At 37.1% G+C, this 20,528-nt stretch overlaps 1 protein-coding gene across 19 annotated transcripts in view; it reads right to left on the bottom strand.

Annotated features, from left to right (window-relative positions):
* The window catches only part of ZNF385B (zinc finger protein 385B), a 332,296-nt gene that overhangs the window by 16,726 nt on the left and 295,042 nt on the right, over positions 1 to 20,528 (bottom strand). For all 19 annotated transcript variants that reach the window (XR_014829856.1, XR_014829851.1, XR_014829853.1 and 16 more), the window contains one exon: positions 515 to 760. Coding sequence is in view for 13 of the 19 variants with exons in the window: in XM_085000007.1 (XP_084856133.1) it covers positions 515 to 760 (246 nt within the window). In the remaining 6 variants the exon portion in view is untranslated. The remainder of the gene's footprint in view (positions 1 to 514; positions 761 to 20,528) is intronic.

Consider the following 20,528-nt stretch of genomic DNA (forward strand, 5'->3'; position numbering starts at 1 on the left):
TTAAAAAACACATATTTTCAAAATTGGGATCATGTTATTTAAGTATCCTGAAAATTTCACAAATCAAATCATAAACATATATTCTTATAACTACATTTTGAAGGCTGAGCAATAGATTGTACCATATTGGGTTACTATAATTTACTCAGCATTTTCCTACTGAGGGACTTTTAGGTTGTTTCCATTCATTTTTTTTTTCTCTTAGAAGTGTGTTGCAGTGAACACTGTGCATAGGTATTTGTCTTTATTTCTGTCACTTCATCATAGTGAGTTTTGGGAAGCATTCAATGCTTTTGAGAAAATAAAGGGCAGAACAAATTTTATCTCCAATCTTGCTTTTGCCTTGCTATTTCAAAGTCGTGCTATCATACTTTTCTTAAAATCACTCCTTTGAATAAAAAAGTAGAGAAGACCAAATAAACCTAATATTTGAACAACAAAAGATAAGGTATTGTGATGGGAAATGTTGGGTCTTGTTATAAACATTATTTAAATTCAAATGATAGCTGCTAACCTGTGTTGTGTGCCTCCAGCTGTGACAGGGAGTTCACAGCCACTTTGCATAGTGAACAATAAAGTAATTTTTTGGCTTTTTCTTCTTCTGATTCAGAAATGGTACTAGGAGCTCCATTTGTGCTCTTGGAGGGAGAAGTGGCTGCTCCAGGTGCCAGGGGTGTTGTGCCAGGTTTGAGGAGAAATGAGCCACCTTCAGAGCTTGACGCCTGACTGGAACTGTTGACTTTTAACTTTCCTTTCTCTTCTAAGAGTGACACAGAGAGAGCATGTTAAGGCTTCATATACTATATAGACACAGATTAACTGACATAAAGGAATTAAAAATAGAAATTTGATTTCTATATATAGTTTTTACACCAGCATAGTGTTTAGTTCATTAAGCTTGACTGAAAAAGAACTTCATGGCATCAGTTTCCATATCAGGTCACCCCAAGATCATGATGACTTATGAAAAATGACTTTGTTCTCCTACTTGCAGCAGATAACTTTCCATCTAATATCTCTGAGTTGTAAATTATGATCCCTTAAGATATAGGGAAAACAGCTACCTTCCAACCTGATTAAATGATACGATGGTAACATGAAATAAGTTGCATTTGATGATTACTCTTTTTTTTTGGCCACACCTACAGCATACAGAAGTTCCTAGGCCAGGTACTGAATCATCAAGGCTGCACCTGTGAACTATAGCATAGCTGCAGCAAAGCTGGATCCTTAACCCATTGCAGCAGACTGGGGCTCAAACCTGCACCTCAGCAGTGACCCAAGTCACAGTAGAGACAATGCTGGATCTTTAACCGCTAACCACTGCACCACTGCACCACTTCCTGACTACTTGCTTTTTTTTTTTTTTTTTTTCAGGGCCGCACCCATGGCATATGGAGGTTCCCAGGCTAGGGGTCGAATCAGAACTGTAGCTGCCAGCCTACACCACAGCTCATAGCAACGCCAGATCCCTAACCCACCGACTGAGGCCAGAGATCAAACCCTCGTCCACACGGATACTAGTCGGGTTCGTTAACTGCTGAACCATAATCGGAACTCCTGACTACTTGTGTTTTAATTATGACATGAATTTAAAATTGAAATTCAATTCTTATACCAAGTTAAAATTTTAAGCTTGGGCTGTAGGGCAGAGTGGAGGGAAGAAACATGGTTAATTTTGGTTATGATTAGTTTAGTTTTTGCTGCTCTTTGAATGACAATGCATTTTATCCAAAATATAAGACAAAGATTCCATTCATTATATTTATTAATTACTGCCAGTCTGAATCCTAGGTTTTAAATAATGACACGGAGCATAAGCACAATATGAGGATTAGCCAAATCATTTACAGACATCTTGGCATTTTGATCATGTAGCTACTAAGTGCTTATAATCCTCAAGGCCCATGTGCAGGCTATAAGAGGGGTCAGAGTGACTTTAATAGAATCTAACACTTTGGGGTTCATTTGCTATTCAAGACAGGCTCTGTTCAGTGACTCCTTTGGGAAAGAAGCTGGAACTTCTAAGACAACTGCAAAATCCATCACAAGTTTAGTCCTAGCAGGGCCTGTGCTCTTAGAAAATGTCTATAGATATGGTGATAAACTCTCATTAAGACAGAAAGGGAATTAAAACTGAAAATTTATTTGTTAATCGCCCTAGCCAATTTGGAATCATGGACCATGGACCATGGGCCTGGATGACCAAGAGGGGAGGAAGGGCTAGGGGGACAGTAATGGGCACTGTGTCTCTTTTGCATATAGAGCAACCAATGCTTTCACACACATCAAAAATGATGGGAGACCATATTTCAACTTAATTGATTTAGGATTCAGCAGTTGATTTCCAACCCTACTTCTGAGTTGGATCCATCCAGGTCAGAACTAGACAGCAGGGATTCTATAGATGAATTCCAGGTCTGGGTGGTGTTTGGAATAAATGAATACTCAGACTCCTTTTTATCCTTGGTTTCCACAATCTTTACTCTTTTTCAGCAGTTTATTAAAACTTCAGGATGCCATGCAGTATGAAATAAAAGATCTTAGACTTTTACTAAACTGACCTCAATAGTATGAGAGACGGAAATAAAATCATTCTTCCTAAATGGTTATAGTAAGTAAATTAGATTGAAGATTATTTCAGGCCTGGAACTCTCTTATCTAGAAGCATCTCTCAGATTGAATTTACAATTTTATAGAACTCACAAAACAGTGATATAATTCAGTAATCTTAACATTTGCCCCTATGGAATTACTCAGTTTCCTGTGACGGGAGCTTAAGTTATTGCATAGCAAAATCCTTCCTTGCTTCAAGCATTTCATAAGATACTTTATATAAATTTGACCAAAGAGTCTAACCTGTTTTAATCATTTGCTCACTCATTCTTTTGTTCGTATTACTATGATTAATGTCACTTATGTTGATCTCCCTCACATACTCTTACTTTTATATAGACCTTTATAATTTACAAAGTGTTATCATTTACATTATCTTTTTTCTTTTACAACAAATTCGTGAAAAAGGTAAGGCTGACAATGATTATTCCTACCTTAAAGTTGTGGAAACCGAGTCTCATCAATATTAAATCATGTCTCACAGATTAGTAGGTAGCCTAAATAGGCATGATATTTCCTCTAACCAATCACCATGTAAGGTATTAATCTTCCTGCACAAAAGGGAGGACTTCATATGGCATTAATATTGTAAAAGTCAGCAATAGTCACCTGGAGATGTGAAAAAATTGTTGCTTTGTTTTACAATTATAGTCTAGTTTTAAAGTGCATTTGGGGAATTCCTGCTGTGGTGCAGCAGAAACAAATCCCGACTAGTATCCATGAGGATGGGGGTTCGATCTCTGGCCTTGCTCTGTGGGCTGGGGATCTGGCATTGCCATGAGCTGTGGTATAGGTCGCATATCTGGCTCAAATCCTGCATTGCCGTGGCTGTGGTGTATGTAGGCCAGTAGCTGCAGCTCCAATTTGACCCCTAGCCTTGGGAGCTTCCATATGCCACAAGTGAGGCCCTAAAGAGAAAACAAAAAGCACTTTTCCCTTAAACAATCATCTCATTCAGGTTACATTGAGAAGATGGACAAAATTTCTCTATGTCCCTATTTCTTTAAAAAAAGCGAGCATATTGCTTTTTTATATCTCCTTTTCAAAAGAGGTCATTTATTCATTAACAAACGCGTGTTAATCATAGGCTAATCACTGACAATGTGCTAGACACTGAAGAGACTAGTAAATAAAGTAGGTGCAGACTTTAAGGAAGTAACAGCTTGGTAGCAGAAAGGAGATAGTAATTCAGAGGTCTCTAATTTATGACAGAAACTGGCAAGAGGCCTGAGAGCATGGAGTGGGAAGTAATTACTTCTGGTTGGGAAGAAAGAGACATGTTTCATAAAGGAAGGAGCATTTTGTCTGGGTTTTGAAGATCAGATTTAGGCAAGTATACAATGGAGCGAAAAGGAGTGGAAAGTGAATGGTTAAAAGTGGAAATGTGAGGAAATGCTTAGGTGTTAGAAATCGTGGGGTCTGCTGGCAAATACCTGGTAGGAGAGCACAGAGGATAACAAACAGGTGTAATCGGAGATATTATTATAAAGATGGACTGAGTCAGAAGGCAGAGGATACCTTAAAACTATTAAAGTAGATACTAAGGGTAGCTGTTTTCCTTTTAAAATATATTAAGAGGTATGGAGTGTTTAACATTTTCATGATTTAACATTTAGATAAATTATGTTTTGGTTTTTATGCCATTGATAGGCCGAAGTCTTAATCTTTGAGAATATTTGGGACATATTTTGAGTTTGGAAGTGTGTAAACAGCTCCATCATATTCAGGGAAATCTGCCATTGGATTGATACCAGCTCGTCAATAAGACACATCCTAAAATCAGGAAAGTCCCTGATACGATCATTTATTAAAATTGTGGCATTCTTTCTGAATGGGTAAACTTATAAGCATCAAAAGCTAACTTTATTATTTCTCATTTTAATTACTTAGTATTTTTATCAAGATCCCTTATATGATTTCTCTTTCCTTACTGGCATTTTTAAAGCCTTCTTATTTTGTGTATTTGAAAGTTTAATTAATGTACTGTTTACCTCTGTTTCTTTTAATAAAGATGCATGTCATCTGGAACTTCTGGTTAATATGAATTCCATTTTCAAGTATTCCCTCACCTAATGTTAATTAGCAGGTCTTCTGATGGTCTTAATTATTTCCTGATTACTCAAACACCTTTTTAAGGTTTTATCCTACAGGATTTTGAAACAAAATTTGCTAAGCTACACCCGAATTGCCCTTTGTAACAAATATCCATAATTTATGCATCCAAGTGAATTAATTCTTTAAAGAAGCCTTCTTGGGAGGTCCCGCTTTGACCCACTTATTTCTAAAGCTCTAAACATTTTGAAAACCTCTCTTTTTGGAGTTGTTTTCATATCCAGCTGATAAACCATGTGAAGGAAATCAATCTTCAATATTTATGTGTCACCTTTATTTTTTACTCCAAACATTTTACTCAAATTAACCTACCTATTCTTCCAGCTTAGCAATTTTACTAGATACACCCTCAAAAGACTAATATGCTAACACAGAAGATGAAAAGAACATGCCAGAAGTCTGAAAGAAGCTTTCAGAAACCAATTCTGTTGGCAACTAGAAGAGTCATGTCCATTTATAGGTTTCAATTTTAAAAACAATTAAAATAATATTCTAACAACAACACAGATCTTATTTTGAAGTAGAACTTTGGAAGCTATAATTGAATTTTGATTCCACTTATGAATTTACTCTTTAATGTTACATATAAGAAGTTTTTTCTAATCAGGTTTCAATGATTTAATAACAGACGCATATTTTATACAATAAATTTATGCTTGATGTAGAAATTAAGTCAGACAAACATTTTAAAAAATTAAAATCATTGTGATTTTATCATCTAAAATAAAAGCCAGCAAACTTTTTTCTGTAAAGCACCAGATGGTACATATAGTTGCCTTTGTAGGCCATACAGTCTCTTTCAAATTTGTGTTAAACTTTGTTATCATGGCAGGAAAGCAGCCACCTGCACATGTGATTCAATAAACTTTATTTACAAAAATAGGCAATAGGCTAGATTTAGTCTGCAGGTACTAGTAGTCTGCTAATTGATCCTTGACCTGGAATAATTATGTTTTGATATCTATTATTCCACACTATTTTACACATGATAGTATATATGAATAGACAAATAAAATATTCTGTAACTAACATGTGTCACTTAGCAATAATTCAAGAATATATTTCTATGTTAATAAACTGGATCATGATTTATAATACCAAATGATATTTACTTATATGGAGCTACTATAATTTATTCAACAAATATTTAGGTTATTTCAGTTTGCACTTTTACTAACATTAAAAAGATACTGAGTGGGACTTCTAGTGCCTCAGAATGAAGCTCACAACCTCAGACTGAAAGTAATTGATATCAAGTATCTCAGCATCTAAGAGAAAGTCCCCAAAGAACCTCAGACACATACCAGTAGCGTATAAGAGGTAGCAGACCTTATCCTGCTACCGACACCCTATCACCCTCCTTCTTGGACTATGTAAGGACTGGAGGACTCACTGGCCTTGCAAGTTTCTGGCCTGGTTGGCATCTTCTGAATCAGTCAAATGAGTAAAGCTAGAAGGGTATATAAGAAGGGGCATTGGTATTTCATTCCCCAGTCAGACAGCCTCAGGCCTTAGTGATTGCCCCTCAGATCAAGTGAGGTAGAGGAAAGGAAGGCTGGAGAGAGTGGGGTTGGGAAGGGTCAAGAACCTGCCATCTAAGTTTGGTATGGCTGATTTTTTTTTTTTTTTTTTTTTTTTTTTTAGGACTGCACCTGCAGCATATGGAAGTCCCTAGGCTGGTGGCCTAATCAGAACTGCAGCTTCTGGCCTAAGGCACAGTCACAGCAACATGGGATCTGAGCCACATCTGCAACCTATACCACAACTCACAGCGATGCTAGGGATCCAACCCACATCTTCATGGATACTGGTCGATTCCGTTTCTGCTGAGCCACAATGGGAACGCCCCTAAATGGGTTTTTTTTGGGGGGGGGGTCAATGGGACCTCCTGAAAGGTGGCCAGGCTTGAGCCATGTTACTGGTATGAACACAAGAAGGCTGCTCACCAGGATCCTGGCAGCAAGAATCTGGGGAGTGGACCTCTGGTGGTGAGGATTGAGGAAGGATTGGGAGAACCACATGAAAACCTTACACATAGTCCTTGAGAAGTATCTGGACACCTACCATTCAGAAAGTGTCAATGATTGTCCTTAAGTACAAAAACATTTGCCCCCCTCATCCCCAATTACTTCTCCTATCCCTAACTTGGAAAGAGCAAGAATCAAAGAATCAAAAATGATATGATGGGGGAAGAAAGAAAGAGCACGTAATACCTTCCTGAGCCAGGAGGAAAGGGGTGTTCAATTGGATGAGAGCCTAAAGTTTCAAATAAGACCAGACTTTCTGAGATCTGACAATGTCTTTGAGGAGTGAGAAAGGAAGATTCAACAGAGTGTATAGGCAATCATAATTGTACTCCACTGAATCATATATTCAATAAATCATTTATATAAACAGCACTGTGTACAGACATCTCTGTATACTTGTCTGACAGTTTCCTCAGGACCTAAACTTTGAGGAGGAACTGCTGGGACAAAGAGTGTGAACTTTTTTTTTTTTTTTTGTCTTTTTGCCATTTCTTGGGCCGCTCCCGCGGCATATGGAGTTTCCCAGGCTAGGGGTCTAATCGGAGCTGTAGCTGCCAGCCTATGCCAGAGCCACAGCAACGCGGGATCTGAGCCGCGTCTGCAACCTACACCACAGCTCACGACAACGCCAGATCGTTAACCCACTGAGCAAGGGCAGGGATCGAACCCGCAACCTCACGGTTCCTAGTCGGATTCGTTAACCACTGCGCCACGACGGGAACTCCTTTTTTTTTTTTAATTTAATTTAATTTTTTTTTAATATTTTTGAGCATGTGATGCACAACTGCCAAATTTCTGTCCTCCAGATGGTTATACAAATTAACACTCTTGGAGCTTTGTAAGAGATTGCTGGCTTCCCTGTACCTTTACCAGTCTAATCATCCATTGTTCTTGCCAATCTGACAGATGTAATACACTATCTCATTGTCAATCTGATTTGTAGTTCTTTTTCTACTAAGGGGGCTGAATATTTTTTAGAAGATTAGTGATGATTTGTGTTTCAAAGTAATTTAAAAAAAATCATACTAAAAAGGAACAAAACTCTTAAACTAAATGCATTTTTGGGAGTTAACTTTTTTACACTAAAAACGAAGTAAACCTTATTATAATAATAAGCTTTTCTTTTATACACCATGAGTATTGCTTAGTAGATTGGAGCTAATTCAGAGGTTCAGTCCTTATTTCAAGATGTTTGCTTTTATGTAGGACAAAAAATTGGCTGCTCCAGGCAGTTATATCTAAGAGTGATAGTAAAAGCAGCAATAATAATTACAAATTAATAGCTAACACTAATTGAATACTCACTATAGACTAATTAGTATTGTAAGAACTTATATTCATTTTCTTGTTTATTTTTCATATACTCTAATGAGGTAGATATTGTTACTATCTGTATCATTTTATTTCTTTAGTATTGAGATATACTATGAGGTACAAAAAGTTTAATGAATTTATACAAATGTATGCATTTGTATAAACATACAATGTAAGATATATAGAAGATATAAGATATCGACATGTAAGATATATAGAATGTTCCCACCACCCTAGAAGGCTCCCTTGAATCCCCTCAGTTGATACCTCCTGTCCCCCAAAGATAACCACCATTCTCATCTCTATCACTTGGATCAGTTTTGCCTATTTTTGAACTTCCTATAAATAGAATCACCCAATATATATACTTTTGTGTCTATCTTCTTTCACTCAACATTATGTCTATGGGATTCATCCATTTCATTGCATAGAGAAGTTTGTATTTTTCCTAATGGCTGGATAGTATTCATTGTATGGCTATGCCTCAATTTTTCTATTTTACCGCTGATGAACATTTGAAATGTTTCCAATTTTTTGGCTGTTTTAAGTAATGCTACTATAAATATACATGTTTGGTAGACATAAATACTCATTTATATCTATATCTCTTTGGTAGATTCTGAAGAGTTTTCCAAAATGGTAGTATTGATTTGTATTCCTACCAGCAACATATGAGAATTCTGATTGTTCCACATACTTTCTAACACATAGTATCAGGATTGTTAGTCTTTTTGATTTAGCCATTCTGATGGATGAGTGGTGGCACCCTCTTGTGGTTTTAATCTCTCTTTCCATAATGACTAATGATATGGAACAACTTCGCATATTTTACAGGCTAATTGTATACTTATTTCATGAAGTGAATGGTCAAATTTTTTGCTTAATTTTTTAAAAAAGTGGATTCTCAGCTTTTTTCTTATCAATTTATAGAAATTTTTTATACAGTCTAAACAGGAGTCCTTTGTCTGATACATATATTACAAATCATCTTCCAGGTAGTGGTATGCTTTTCTTTCTTTAAATGTTGTATTATAACTATAATTGTTCAAAAAGAAAAAAACAACCAAGGCTTAGAAAGATTAAGTAACTTCTCGAACTCATTCAATTACTACATGGTAGAGCATGGATTCAACTACAGCCTTTTGAATCCAGAGCCAGAGCTTCTTATTGCTCTTCTGTTTTAAGGGAGTATAGACTAAGAATGCTCAATCTCAGTAATACTTTCTTGAAGGCCTGACATTGCTGAATAAAGGTGAATGGACGGTAATATCTTTGTATATCTTAGTTAAATGATGCCATTCAACGCATAGCACATTATAGGCAAAACTTACTGAGAACGAGACAAATAAGTCAGTTTTTATTCAGTTTCTTTAAGGCTGCAATTTTGCATGTAACCTAGGAAAGCAAAAGACAATAGCCTTTAAAAAGTGTATTTCAAGCAAAAATTTGCATAGGTGTTTTCTTCTTTGAGTTTCCACTTGTTGGCTAATTTCTCAGCAGGGTTAATGGACACCTCAAAGAAGGTCTTTGATTCTCTATGTGAAATAAAAGTTTCTTTGCATTTTTACTTTTGATAATGTGTCTTGATTTATCAAGTTGTACAAATTACAACTACTAATGGATATCATATTCCACCACTGAGACCTGACAAAGATTTAAAAATTATAGGAGAGGGGAAGATAAGATGCAGCATCTGGTTGATGCAAGTGTAAAGCAGCATAACCATTTTGAAACACATGTGAGATTCATACCATTTCACCAAGTAAGTCCTATCTAAGAATGTACTCTAAGGAAATATCCATCTATCTATCCAACAAATTTAATAATTATTGATTACCTGTGATGTACACACTATTCTAGGCACTAAAGTCAGGGGTGAAAAGACCAAATGTTTGACTCAATGAAATTAATTATCTAGTGGGGAAGGCAGAAAAGTACATGTGTATATATACACATACATACATGTTTTTATTTTATATATATGTGTGTATATATATGTACATATGTGTATATACACACACACACACACACACACACAGTCTCATGGTATTAAATGTGCCAAGAAAAGTAAAGCAGGGCATGTTAAAAGAGTCAGTTCAAGCTGTCTGAAGAGGTAATATTTGACAGACACTTGGATGAAATAACAGCAATTCTGGGAAAAAGACCATTTCAGGAGGAAAAAAATAGCAAGTACAAAATACTCAAAGTGAAACAAGCAAGATCAAGGTGAATGAGAAGGAAGTGAATGCAGGCTGAGGTGAAGGAGCTGACCAGTGGCCAGATCACATACAGTCTGGCAGAGCAGGAAAGAAATTTGGATGTAATCTCAGTGTGGTTTCTGAGCAGGAGAGAAAAGTGATCTGAGGCATGTTTTTATAAGATGATTTTTGGCTGCCAGGTAGAGAAAAGCCTGTGAAAGGATAAACACGGGGAGATCAGTTAGGCTACTGTAGCTGTCCACAAGGAAGTTGATGGTTGCTTGGACCAGAGTGGTAGTAAAGAATTGATCAGTACTTTCAGGATATATTTGTGGGTAGAATAAAATCAGATTTATTGACTGATTACATGAACAGAGAAAGAGAGGAATCAAGGATTACTACCGGGGTTTCAGTGTGAACATTTGATGAATAGTAGGTGGTATAATATTTAGGATGGTAACCAAACCTCTTGGTCTCTCGGCCAGGAAAATTTGGCCATTCCTAGTCCCATCTCTGAGTGACAAACTTCCATCTTGACTTAAGTGATTGGTGCCTGAATCTGAACATGTGCAAAATACTCCATTTTCTAAAAACAGCCTCTAAAAACATCAAGATTGTAAAGGTGAGGCAAGGGATTCAGGTGGAAGACATAGTGAAGAGTTAATAGTTCTGGGGCCTAAGCTCAAATGACTCACAGTTAATGCTAATGAGATAAAGGTCATGGGTTCTGTCAAGGGGCTGTGGATATCTAAGCCCATCTCTTCTGTCACTGAGGACTGGAAAAAAATTGTGGAGCAGTCTTTACAAGCAAATCATGACGACTGGACAATCCCAGCTCATACTCTAGGCCCTTAAGCGATGATTTGAATTTTTAAAGTTTTTAGGAGAAATATTATTCATTCATTTGCATACTATTTTATCATTGTGGTTTTAAAAGACAAAATTTGAAGCGTTTTAATATGTATATTTTGCTTTCAATGAAAATGCAACAAGTTCTTTGCTTATTATGCAGTCACTCATCATTTGTCAAGAGTATCTTCAAAAAGCCATGAGCCTTGCTCACTGACACCTATGAATATCTTCCCAAGACAAGGTTTTCTGAATAGCAAAGGAGTCCCAAAGCTTTAGAAACATGCTAAGAAAACCAAGGCTACAATTTCAATAGAATTGTACCTTGTGTTTTCTGATGTCATTGAAGGATACTGCTTGTTATTTTTTACAATTGAGTTTTCCTTTTTATATTTAATATTGCACTACAAGGATTAGGCAACAGAGCATGCAGTGGAAGGGCTTCTGGTCATATTCTTTCCTGTATTTTCACAAGCATCTTGTCCAACATCTCATTATTATTTCAAAAAAAGAAAAACAAACCCAGAGCAATGCCCATATTACTGCTTAACACTTATTAAAGCAAATTAGCTCACTTTGATAAAGAACTCTGAAATAATTCTCTTCTGCTCAATCTTCCTACTTTCTTAATAATGAGATATTAATGAGTGTCAGTCTGGGTACCTACTTCCTTCATGTGGTCTTGTGAGGAACAAAGCTAAGAAGCCCATGGGGCTCTGCACTAGGCAGAACACTGCAATCTTGTGTGTATGTATGTCACTTGGCATGCTGCAAAAGACTTCTTAAGCCTTTGCCTTGCTTGTCCTCTCCTTATCTACACTTTGACACAGTACAGGTGATAGAAACCACCAACTATTGACCGATATTTTGAAGTTTAAGGTAGAGTTCCATTAAGATAGTTAATGGATTTGCAGGGGGGTGGGAAAAGCAGCAGCACACAAGCTGCAAGATGAATAAGCCAGTTTGGTACCTTGAAATTCTTTGCAAAATGAAATATAATAAGAGATGTACAGATGCTAGGGCATCATCACTATGTCGGTGGATGCACAAAGAAAGGAGGATTCATTTGTAGTATAACAGGACTGTACCCGTTAAAAGAGTAGGAAAGAAAAGACCTACATAGCAGACAATGATCAGATTTAACAGTCAGTTTGCCTCTTTTTATTTATTAGATGTTTTCTTGGAAGGTGATGTGCAGAAAAGATCTTGGAAGCTTTAGCATAATTTGAATGCACTATTTAAAAGATTTGGTTTTGAAAGAAGAGCTCTGTTGGTAACGCAATAACCACATACACTGATTTTAAAATTCTGTAAATTTTTAGATTAGATTTGCTTAAATTAGAATCATATATAGTGCAAAAGTTATATACCTGGAGAAGAGGTCAAAGTCAGACAAATGGGAAAAAAGCGATCCTATAAGGGAAATACACACGGTCAGTCAGCTTCCCCAGGGAAGTTTTACTCTTTTACTTAAGTTCCCTGTTAATGCTGCAAATCTCTCACGAGCAAATGTCTGGTCTTCTATTTCTGAGAGAAATGGGGAAGCTGGATGAATTTACCACTGATGTTATGGTTTCTTCTCTTTGCACCTATTTTGTTTACATCTCTGAGGAAAAGCTGTATGCTTCTACCTGGACTCTCTATCTTTTAAATTTCTTCTTCCTTTGCTATAGCTCTGACTACTTTGTTTCTACTGGGTTCTTTCTTTCTGTTTACAAAATGCTGAAACTTCCACGTTCAAACTTCCCTGACTTGGTTCACTCCTGGAGCTTGTTCCACTCATCTTCTCTTTGGTGCTGAACTTGTCTGTGGAGTGGCTCTTTCCACTTCCTCTCTTCCTGCTCATCCTTACCCTCCTGCAAAAGCCAATGATGTCTTTTCAGTTTTCTCTTGCATGGGGCACAAGGTCCTTCTTGAGATGCTTTTCCCTCTTGATGTCCACAACTGTTCCCTTGCTTGGTTCTCCTTCGGCCTCTGTAACAGCTCAATCCAGGTCCTGTTCACTAGCTCCTAATCTCCTGCCTGCCCCTAAGTGCTGACATTCCTCAAGGACACTTCTTGTCCTCTTCTTGGACATTCTGTGAACTAATTCACTCCAATGATTTCCTCCACTAAATTGACAGAGATCCCTAAATCCACAAGTTCAAGACACCCCCTCTCCCTACTAGTCTGTGAGACATCTATTTCATGGGTATTTTGAACTAAACATGCCTGATACTGAATGGATGAGGTGCTCCACACAGGGATCCTTCCAAGCAGTCTCTATCAGTTAATGATACTGCAGTTGTATATTAGAACTGTCAGCAAAGACTCTTGAATTCTTCCCTCTTTTATCTCTATATTTAATGAATGACCAAAGTTTATTGATACTATCTTCCAAACATCTTTTCTATTAGCCTTATTCACCTTTTCATCCAGCAGCAACCATGTGGCACTGCCTCATTTCAGACCCTTATTTATTCTCTGTGGATTATCATAAAACTCCCCCCCCCCTTTTTTTTTGGCCATGCCTGCTGCATGCGGAAGTTCCCAGGCCAGGGATCAAGCCTGTGCCATAGCAGAGACAATATGCTGGGTTCTTAACTGCTGAGCTACTAGGGAACTCTTCATAAAATTCTTTGTAGATCTTTTTACTTCTTGTTTACTCTCTGAGTCTTTCCTCCTCCTTCCCTTCTCTATATTTTCATAATCCTCTTCATATAATTATATTTTATATAATCTTTATATTTTATAATTATATGTATTATTATAAAATATAATTATATTTTATACAATTTTATATAATGCAATGATCTTACATTAACTATATATGTTTTTCACACTTAAATTTATTCCAGGAGAGAGAGATTTTGAGTCCTACAACAATGTCTTAATTCATCTTTGGGCCCAGTGTACAGAAAACTATAGCTGGGTAGTACATTTGTTGAAATAAATTAAGTTCAATTCATTCTAGTACTTTCAAGCCTCATAAGTAAAAATACTAGAAAAATTCAGTTAATAGATGAATCATAGCTAGTGAAATAAATATAGATAGAATAAATACATTTCAGCTGTTGTTTATGTAAAATACATCATTTGTTATGTAAAATACTTATATATATAATATACAATCAATATTTAATGTCATTTTAGGAGGAAACAATTCTCTTAAGAATGACTGTTTTTTTTTTTTTTTTTTTTGTCTTTTCTAGGGCCGCTCCCTCGGCATACGGAGTTCCCAGGCTAGGAGTCGAATCAGAGCTGCAGCCACTGGCCTACACCAGAGCCACAGCAACGTGGGATCCGAGCCGCGTCTGCGACCCACACCACAGCTCACGGCAACGCCAGATCGTTAACCCACTGAGTGAGGCCAGGGATTGAACCCACAACCCCACGGTTCATAGTCGGATTCATTAACCACTGCGCCACGACAGCAACTCCAAGAATGACTTTTTTTTTTTTAATACTTTTTGAAATTTTTTCTTACATTATATTACTACTTAAGAACACATTATAATTTGATAATCATGTAAGCCATTACAATTTAAAACTTGTTTTTAGGATTAATTTTGTTAAAGGAACACTTGCAGCATCTTGAAGTGGTATTATACAATTAAATACTTTGTTAAAGTTAAAAATGTGTATTGCTGTAATATCCCAAAATGAATATTTGTACAGATTCAGGAAAGAGTATCTTTTATATCTTTGAAGCAAAATGTTGAAATTTATCATTGACAAATTGAATTTCAGTCCTTCTTTGGCTTTTGTTCTTTTCAAAATTTCAGAATTCTGTGTAGCCTTGCATTCTTTAATTATACCAGGTTAGCATATAAAATTGGATTGTGATGATCATTGTACAACTAAAAAAAAAAAAAAAAGGTAAATATTGGGAAAATATGCTAACCAAGAATGACTTCTTCTTGAAGTTATGAGGACAGAGTCAGAACACATTCCTTTGTGCCACGTCCACTATTTTGATGTTTGATAGAATGAGCAAATCTATGAATTTCATTATCCATTATTAGGAATCCTATACAAACTTACATATAAATAATAAGCATGCACCTCTGTCAGAGAATCTAAAGTATATGTGAAAACACATGTATCATAAAAGTAGAGCCAGTCTTCTATGAAACCTAACTGATGTCCTGTTCTCTGGCAAGGTTTCTCAAGGAACTATGGGTTTTATGTCTGGAGACTCATTAGGGATTTGTAGGCCAACAACCCACCTGGCCAATGTCGCAAGCAGTTAGTAACAAATTACATTGTCCTGTACTCATTTGCATTATAAATAATTACACAGTTGATATATTAATTCAACAATGTTCTTTAAGAAATTCCAAGTACTGTCCTGTGGCATCATTTAAATTTCCCCACCCTTTTGGATAACAGATGTCCTTCCTGTAGGTGTCATTATGCAGGCTCTGTATCTTAGTGATGACACCCCTCATCCCCAAGACACATAACTTTCACCAGGTGGCCCAAGTCTGACCTAATATACTGGGAGTCCTTTAGTCACCCATTTAGGCCTCCTGCAACCAAGATGCCTCATTTAGACTTGGTCTAACTCCAAGTATCCCCATGGGTTACCCAGCATAGAAGAGTATAGGCTGGCTTATCTCATAACAGCTGCTGGTTAGCTCACTTGATTTTTTTTTTAAAGTTTGGTTTTTTTTTTACTTTTTTAAATTACTCAATGAATTTTATTACGTTTATAGTTGTACAATGATCATCATGACCAAATTTTATAGCATTTCCATCTCAAACCCTCAGTGCATCCCCCCACCCAATAGCTCACTTGATTTAAAAAAAAATTTATTATAGTTGATTTACAATGTTCTATCAATTTCTGCCATACAGCAAAGTGACCCAGTTATACATATATATAAGCTCACTTGCTTTGATAGCCACAGGACTTCTCATTGTATCTAAATGCCCCAGTGAGGGTGAATTGCTAGACCACTTTGGAAATAGAAATAATTCTCCATATGGTTTATGCCATCTTGCAAATGCAGAAAACAAAACAGAGGATCTGGGTGACAAGCCTAGAAACACTAAGAAGCCAAGGAAAATTAAAGCCAGTTTTTTAAATTCTCAGAGCACTAAAATACTACATACTGTGCCAATTTGATGCTGGTGGGCCCTTTCTATCCAATGCCATGTTACCACACCTCTGGCTGACTTCTAGAAAGCCTGTCTCTTCAAGCATGGTTGATCAATGTTGAAGCTTGCTAATTCTTAATTCCTAATGAACTATGTTTATGTCTAATTGTCATATCTTGGCCTTTAGACTAATCCTGGGAGCAGAAAAAAATTATCTGTAAATGAAAGTGACTCTGTACTGCATCAGAATCTGTATGCCCTTACCTTTAAAAAACAAAAAAAAATCCTTATTTATCTTAGGATAAATAAAAGTCAGGTGAATAATTTCCTAAGTTTGGAGCAGGCTCTGTGCTGTAATTTTCTGCCAGGCTAGAGTCCTGACATCAGAACTCCCTGCCCTTTGTATCTGAAAGCCTGTGTCAATCAGGTTCTGGCCACTGGGCTATCCCCTACAGTGATTCTATGCCCAATGAAATGACAGTCATTGCCTTTCTTGTCTGAGTACCTCATGATAACTGCCCTATTTTCCCTTGTGCCACTTTGTTGGACAGAAGAAGCCGCCAGCCTCACACTCAGATAAAACAGTGGTACCTCCAAATATCTCCATGTTGAAAGCTGGCAGCTTACACTCTGTATCAGGGAGCTGGCACTGACATTAGTGAACTTGTCACTTCTAAGTGAGCACAAAAGAGGACTTGTTTGCTAGAGCTTAGATCTAATGAACAGCTTTCTCCTATTTTGTATAGTTTTCCAGCCATTTGACTTGTACAATAGAGAAATCATATTTCAACTTCTTCAGGTTGAAAAATGTCCCCTTTTCTGATTTGTCACCAAGAGATGTGAAACAGTTATTTCCGAGGCAGCTTTATTATGGAAAATAGAATAAGTAACTCATGTCACTCAAATCGAATCCCTCAGGGAGTAGGTCCAGTAGCGATTCAAAAGCCAGGAATAAGATTAAAAACTAATTTTCTAGGTGGAATGAAGAGCAGGTTCTTTTTCTTCTAAACTAATGGCCCGTCACAGAGGAAACATTTACAAGGTACAAGGGAAATGTTTGAATTCTGCTCCTCCCACCTTCTTCTCTAGATGCAGAATTTAGGGGTTAGCTTTGATAATCCAGGCAGGGAGAGGCAACACTGACAAGGAAAATGTCACCCTGAGAGGTACTGAGGAAACTGAGTCTCTCATCAGCCAAAAAGCACATCTTTATCTAATAGAGAAAGTATATATATATAAAAAATTACTGCCAGCCAACAAGTTTGTTGCCTAAGGCTGTTCCAGGGAGACAGGTATGGGCTTTCACTCTTTATGGCCCTAACTAGGTACTGTCTGCTCTAGGGAAATGGTGCGGGTACTCAGGGGCTGGACTGCCCAGGCATAAGAAAGCTACCAATCCTTTAAAAATATATTGCTAAAAGGCAATCATACTGTTACATTTTGAATCTAGCATTTGTGCCTAAATTCAATCTGCTGCTTTACTGCAAAGTTGTCAAAGCCAGCTTTATATTTAAGACCTATAGGTTGCGGGAGAAAGTCTGTTGACCAGACAGTGTGCTTTACAAAGTGATATTAATTCAAGAGGCCTGGACCTCCAAAGAGGTTTGTCGGGGTATCTCATCATGCTAGGTCCCTTAGGGATACTGCAACATGGGGACCTATGACTGTGATCATGAGGGAATTGAGCAAGAAAGAGATATGACATAGTGCTGCAGACTGTGAGCCTCCCAACTAAAATATAAAACAAATGGCTGAGTTTCCCTCCCATCCTGCCAGTGCCCCAAGATATACAAGTCTCATCAAGTCATTAGAAGATGTTTTTATGCAAATAACAGAGTATGTGAAGGACAGAGAAAAAAAATCCATAATCCTCTCCCATTAAAGAGGAGTTTGTGGGTGTTTTTTTGGTTTGCTTGTTTTTGGCCACAGCCATGGCATGTAGAAGTTCACCCAGCCAGGGACTGAACCCGCACGACAGCCCTAACTAGAGCCACGGCACAGTGAAAATGCCAGATCCTGAACCCACTGACCCATAATCCTCTCTCCCTAAACAGGAAGTTGTAATGTGGGGTCTTTGGACTTCCAAGGAGCCTGTGAGTTCACAGGATCTGCGAACTTGAATGGTTTAAAAAAAAAAAAAGTATAATTATTTTCATTTATCTCTATTTGGAATTCATCATTTCCTTTGATTATACATGAAGGCAACAAATTACAGTAGTCTTAGTAGTAGTACATTTAACCTTGTTACCCATAGAAATCAGGTGTTTTCATCAGATATTACAGTTGTCATAGAAAGATTAAAATAATGTTTATGCTTATCATGACTTCAAAAGTACAGCACATATTAGACCTGTTGCTAGATCTAATTTAATGCTTTGTTGCTATATTATTGTATCATAACAAAAATTGACAACTATATTTTAATATAACTGGTTTCCCTTGTAAAACCGTACATTTCATTTTATGGATTTAAAAATGCCATTCCTTCACTAGTCAGCCTAAGGAATATACGGCACAAAAATAGGCTAAGAACGTCTGTGTCTATGCCCATCACTCCATGCTGTCTTCATTTCCATCCCTAGCCATCATTTCAGGCACTTTCGTACTAACATCCTAAATACCTTTTCTTGTCTCCAAGTGTCCTTACATTGCTTCTGATATTTAAAAAGGGCAGTCTTTCAGATCTTAAGTTATATGGAATGCTGGTCCTTCTGATGACAATCCTCTTCTCCTCCACTCCTAAACCACTCTGTCTGACTGGCTAACTGCTCTCCTACGAGGCAGAAAGAGCTTAAATCCCCCGCCTAGGGGGAGTTCCAATAGTGGCTCAGTGGTAATGAGTCCAGCTAGCATCCATGAGGACGTGGGTTTGATTCCTGGCCCTACTCAGTGACTTGCCGTGGCTGTGGCATAGGCTAGCTGCAGCTCCGATTCGACCCCCAGCCTGGGAACTTCCATATGCCCTAAAAAGAAAAACAAACAAAAAACACTACCTAGGGCTTCCTCCTTTTCCCAGACTACGTCAGTGTCCCTTTCTTTTCGTCAACCTTGTCATCATTTGTTCGGATTTACCCTTCCAGATGATATACTCTCATAAAGGGAAAAGCTCACATCTGCCTGGTTCACTATCACATACCCCATGCCCCGCATCAGGCTGGGTATCCTGTGAGGGCTCAATCAATAAGTGCAAATACTTGTGCCAACAAACCATTTTGTAACTTTTGATTTAATGTATTTTTTAAGTTTGATTTAACGCATTACACTGATGTTTCGTATTGTTTATCTACTTTAAAGCTGCATAATATTCTATTGTGTATAATTACTTTATTGAAATAATTTCCTTATCACTCACTGGTCATGTTTTCAGTTTTCATTAATACAAATAATATTGTGATGAGTGTCTTCATGTATATCATTTTTGGTTTTTCTTGCTTTGTATTTAGGATTATTTCCTTGGTATAAATTTCAGGAAGAGGAATTAGGTGGTCTAAGGAATGAACATTTTTATGTTTCTTTTCTTTTCTTTTTTGGTCTTTTTAGGGCCATACCTGTGGCATATGGAAGTTCCTAGGCCAGGCTAGGGGTTGAATCAGAGCTGTAGCCAATGGCCTACGCCACAGCCACAGCAACTTGGGATCCGAGCTGAGTCTGTGACTTACACGACAGCTCACCACAATGCCAATCCTTAACCCACTGAGCGAGGCCAGGGATTGAACCTGCATCCTCAGGGATGCTAGTCAGATTAGTTTCTGCTGAACCACGACAGGAACTCCAATGTTTCTTGATTTATTTGATGATGTTGCTTTCCAAAACTGTTCTCTCAATTTAAGATGCTTAAGTAATATAAAAGAATATCTGCTAATGATTTTTCAAAATACTTAAAAAAACCTTTTATTGGATATTGATCATTGCATCTATGGATTAGTCAAAAAACTATATCTAGTCACGATGGAACATGATGGAGGAAAATGTGAGAAAAAGAATGTATATATATATATGTGTGTGTGTGTGTGTGTGACTGGGTCACCTTGCTGTACAGTAGAAAATTGACATAACAATGTAAATCAGCTATAATGGAAAAAAAGTCATTAAAAAAAAACAATGTCACAGAACATAACTGACACTGAAAAAAAATTGGGTAAAATTTTTGTCAAAAAGAATAAAATAACTTTTCTTTAACTCAAAATTTAGTACACTAATTAATTTCCACATTGAATAAAAATATTTTGTTAACAGAGAGCTAAGAACAAAGTTATTCTGCTAGGGAAGATTATTTATTTATTTATTAGCTGCACCCATGGCATGTGGAAGTTCCTAGGCCAGGGATTGA

The sequence above is a fragment of the Sus scrofa genome, chromosome 15 (genome assembly GCF_054392235.1).
Source record: "Sus scrofa isolate SSC_HxYL_T2T_F1_AM1 chromosome 15, Sscrofa_HxYL_maternal_Yorkshire_Landrace_v2.0, whole genome shotgun sequence".
NCBI lineage: Eukaryota > Metazoa > Chordata > Mammalia > Artiodactyla > Suidae > Sus > Sus scrofa.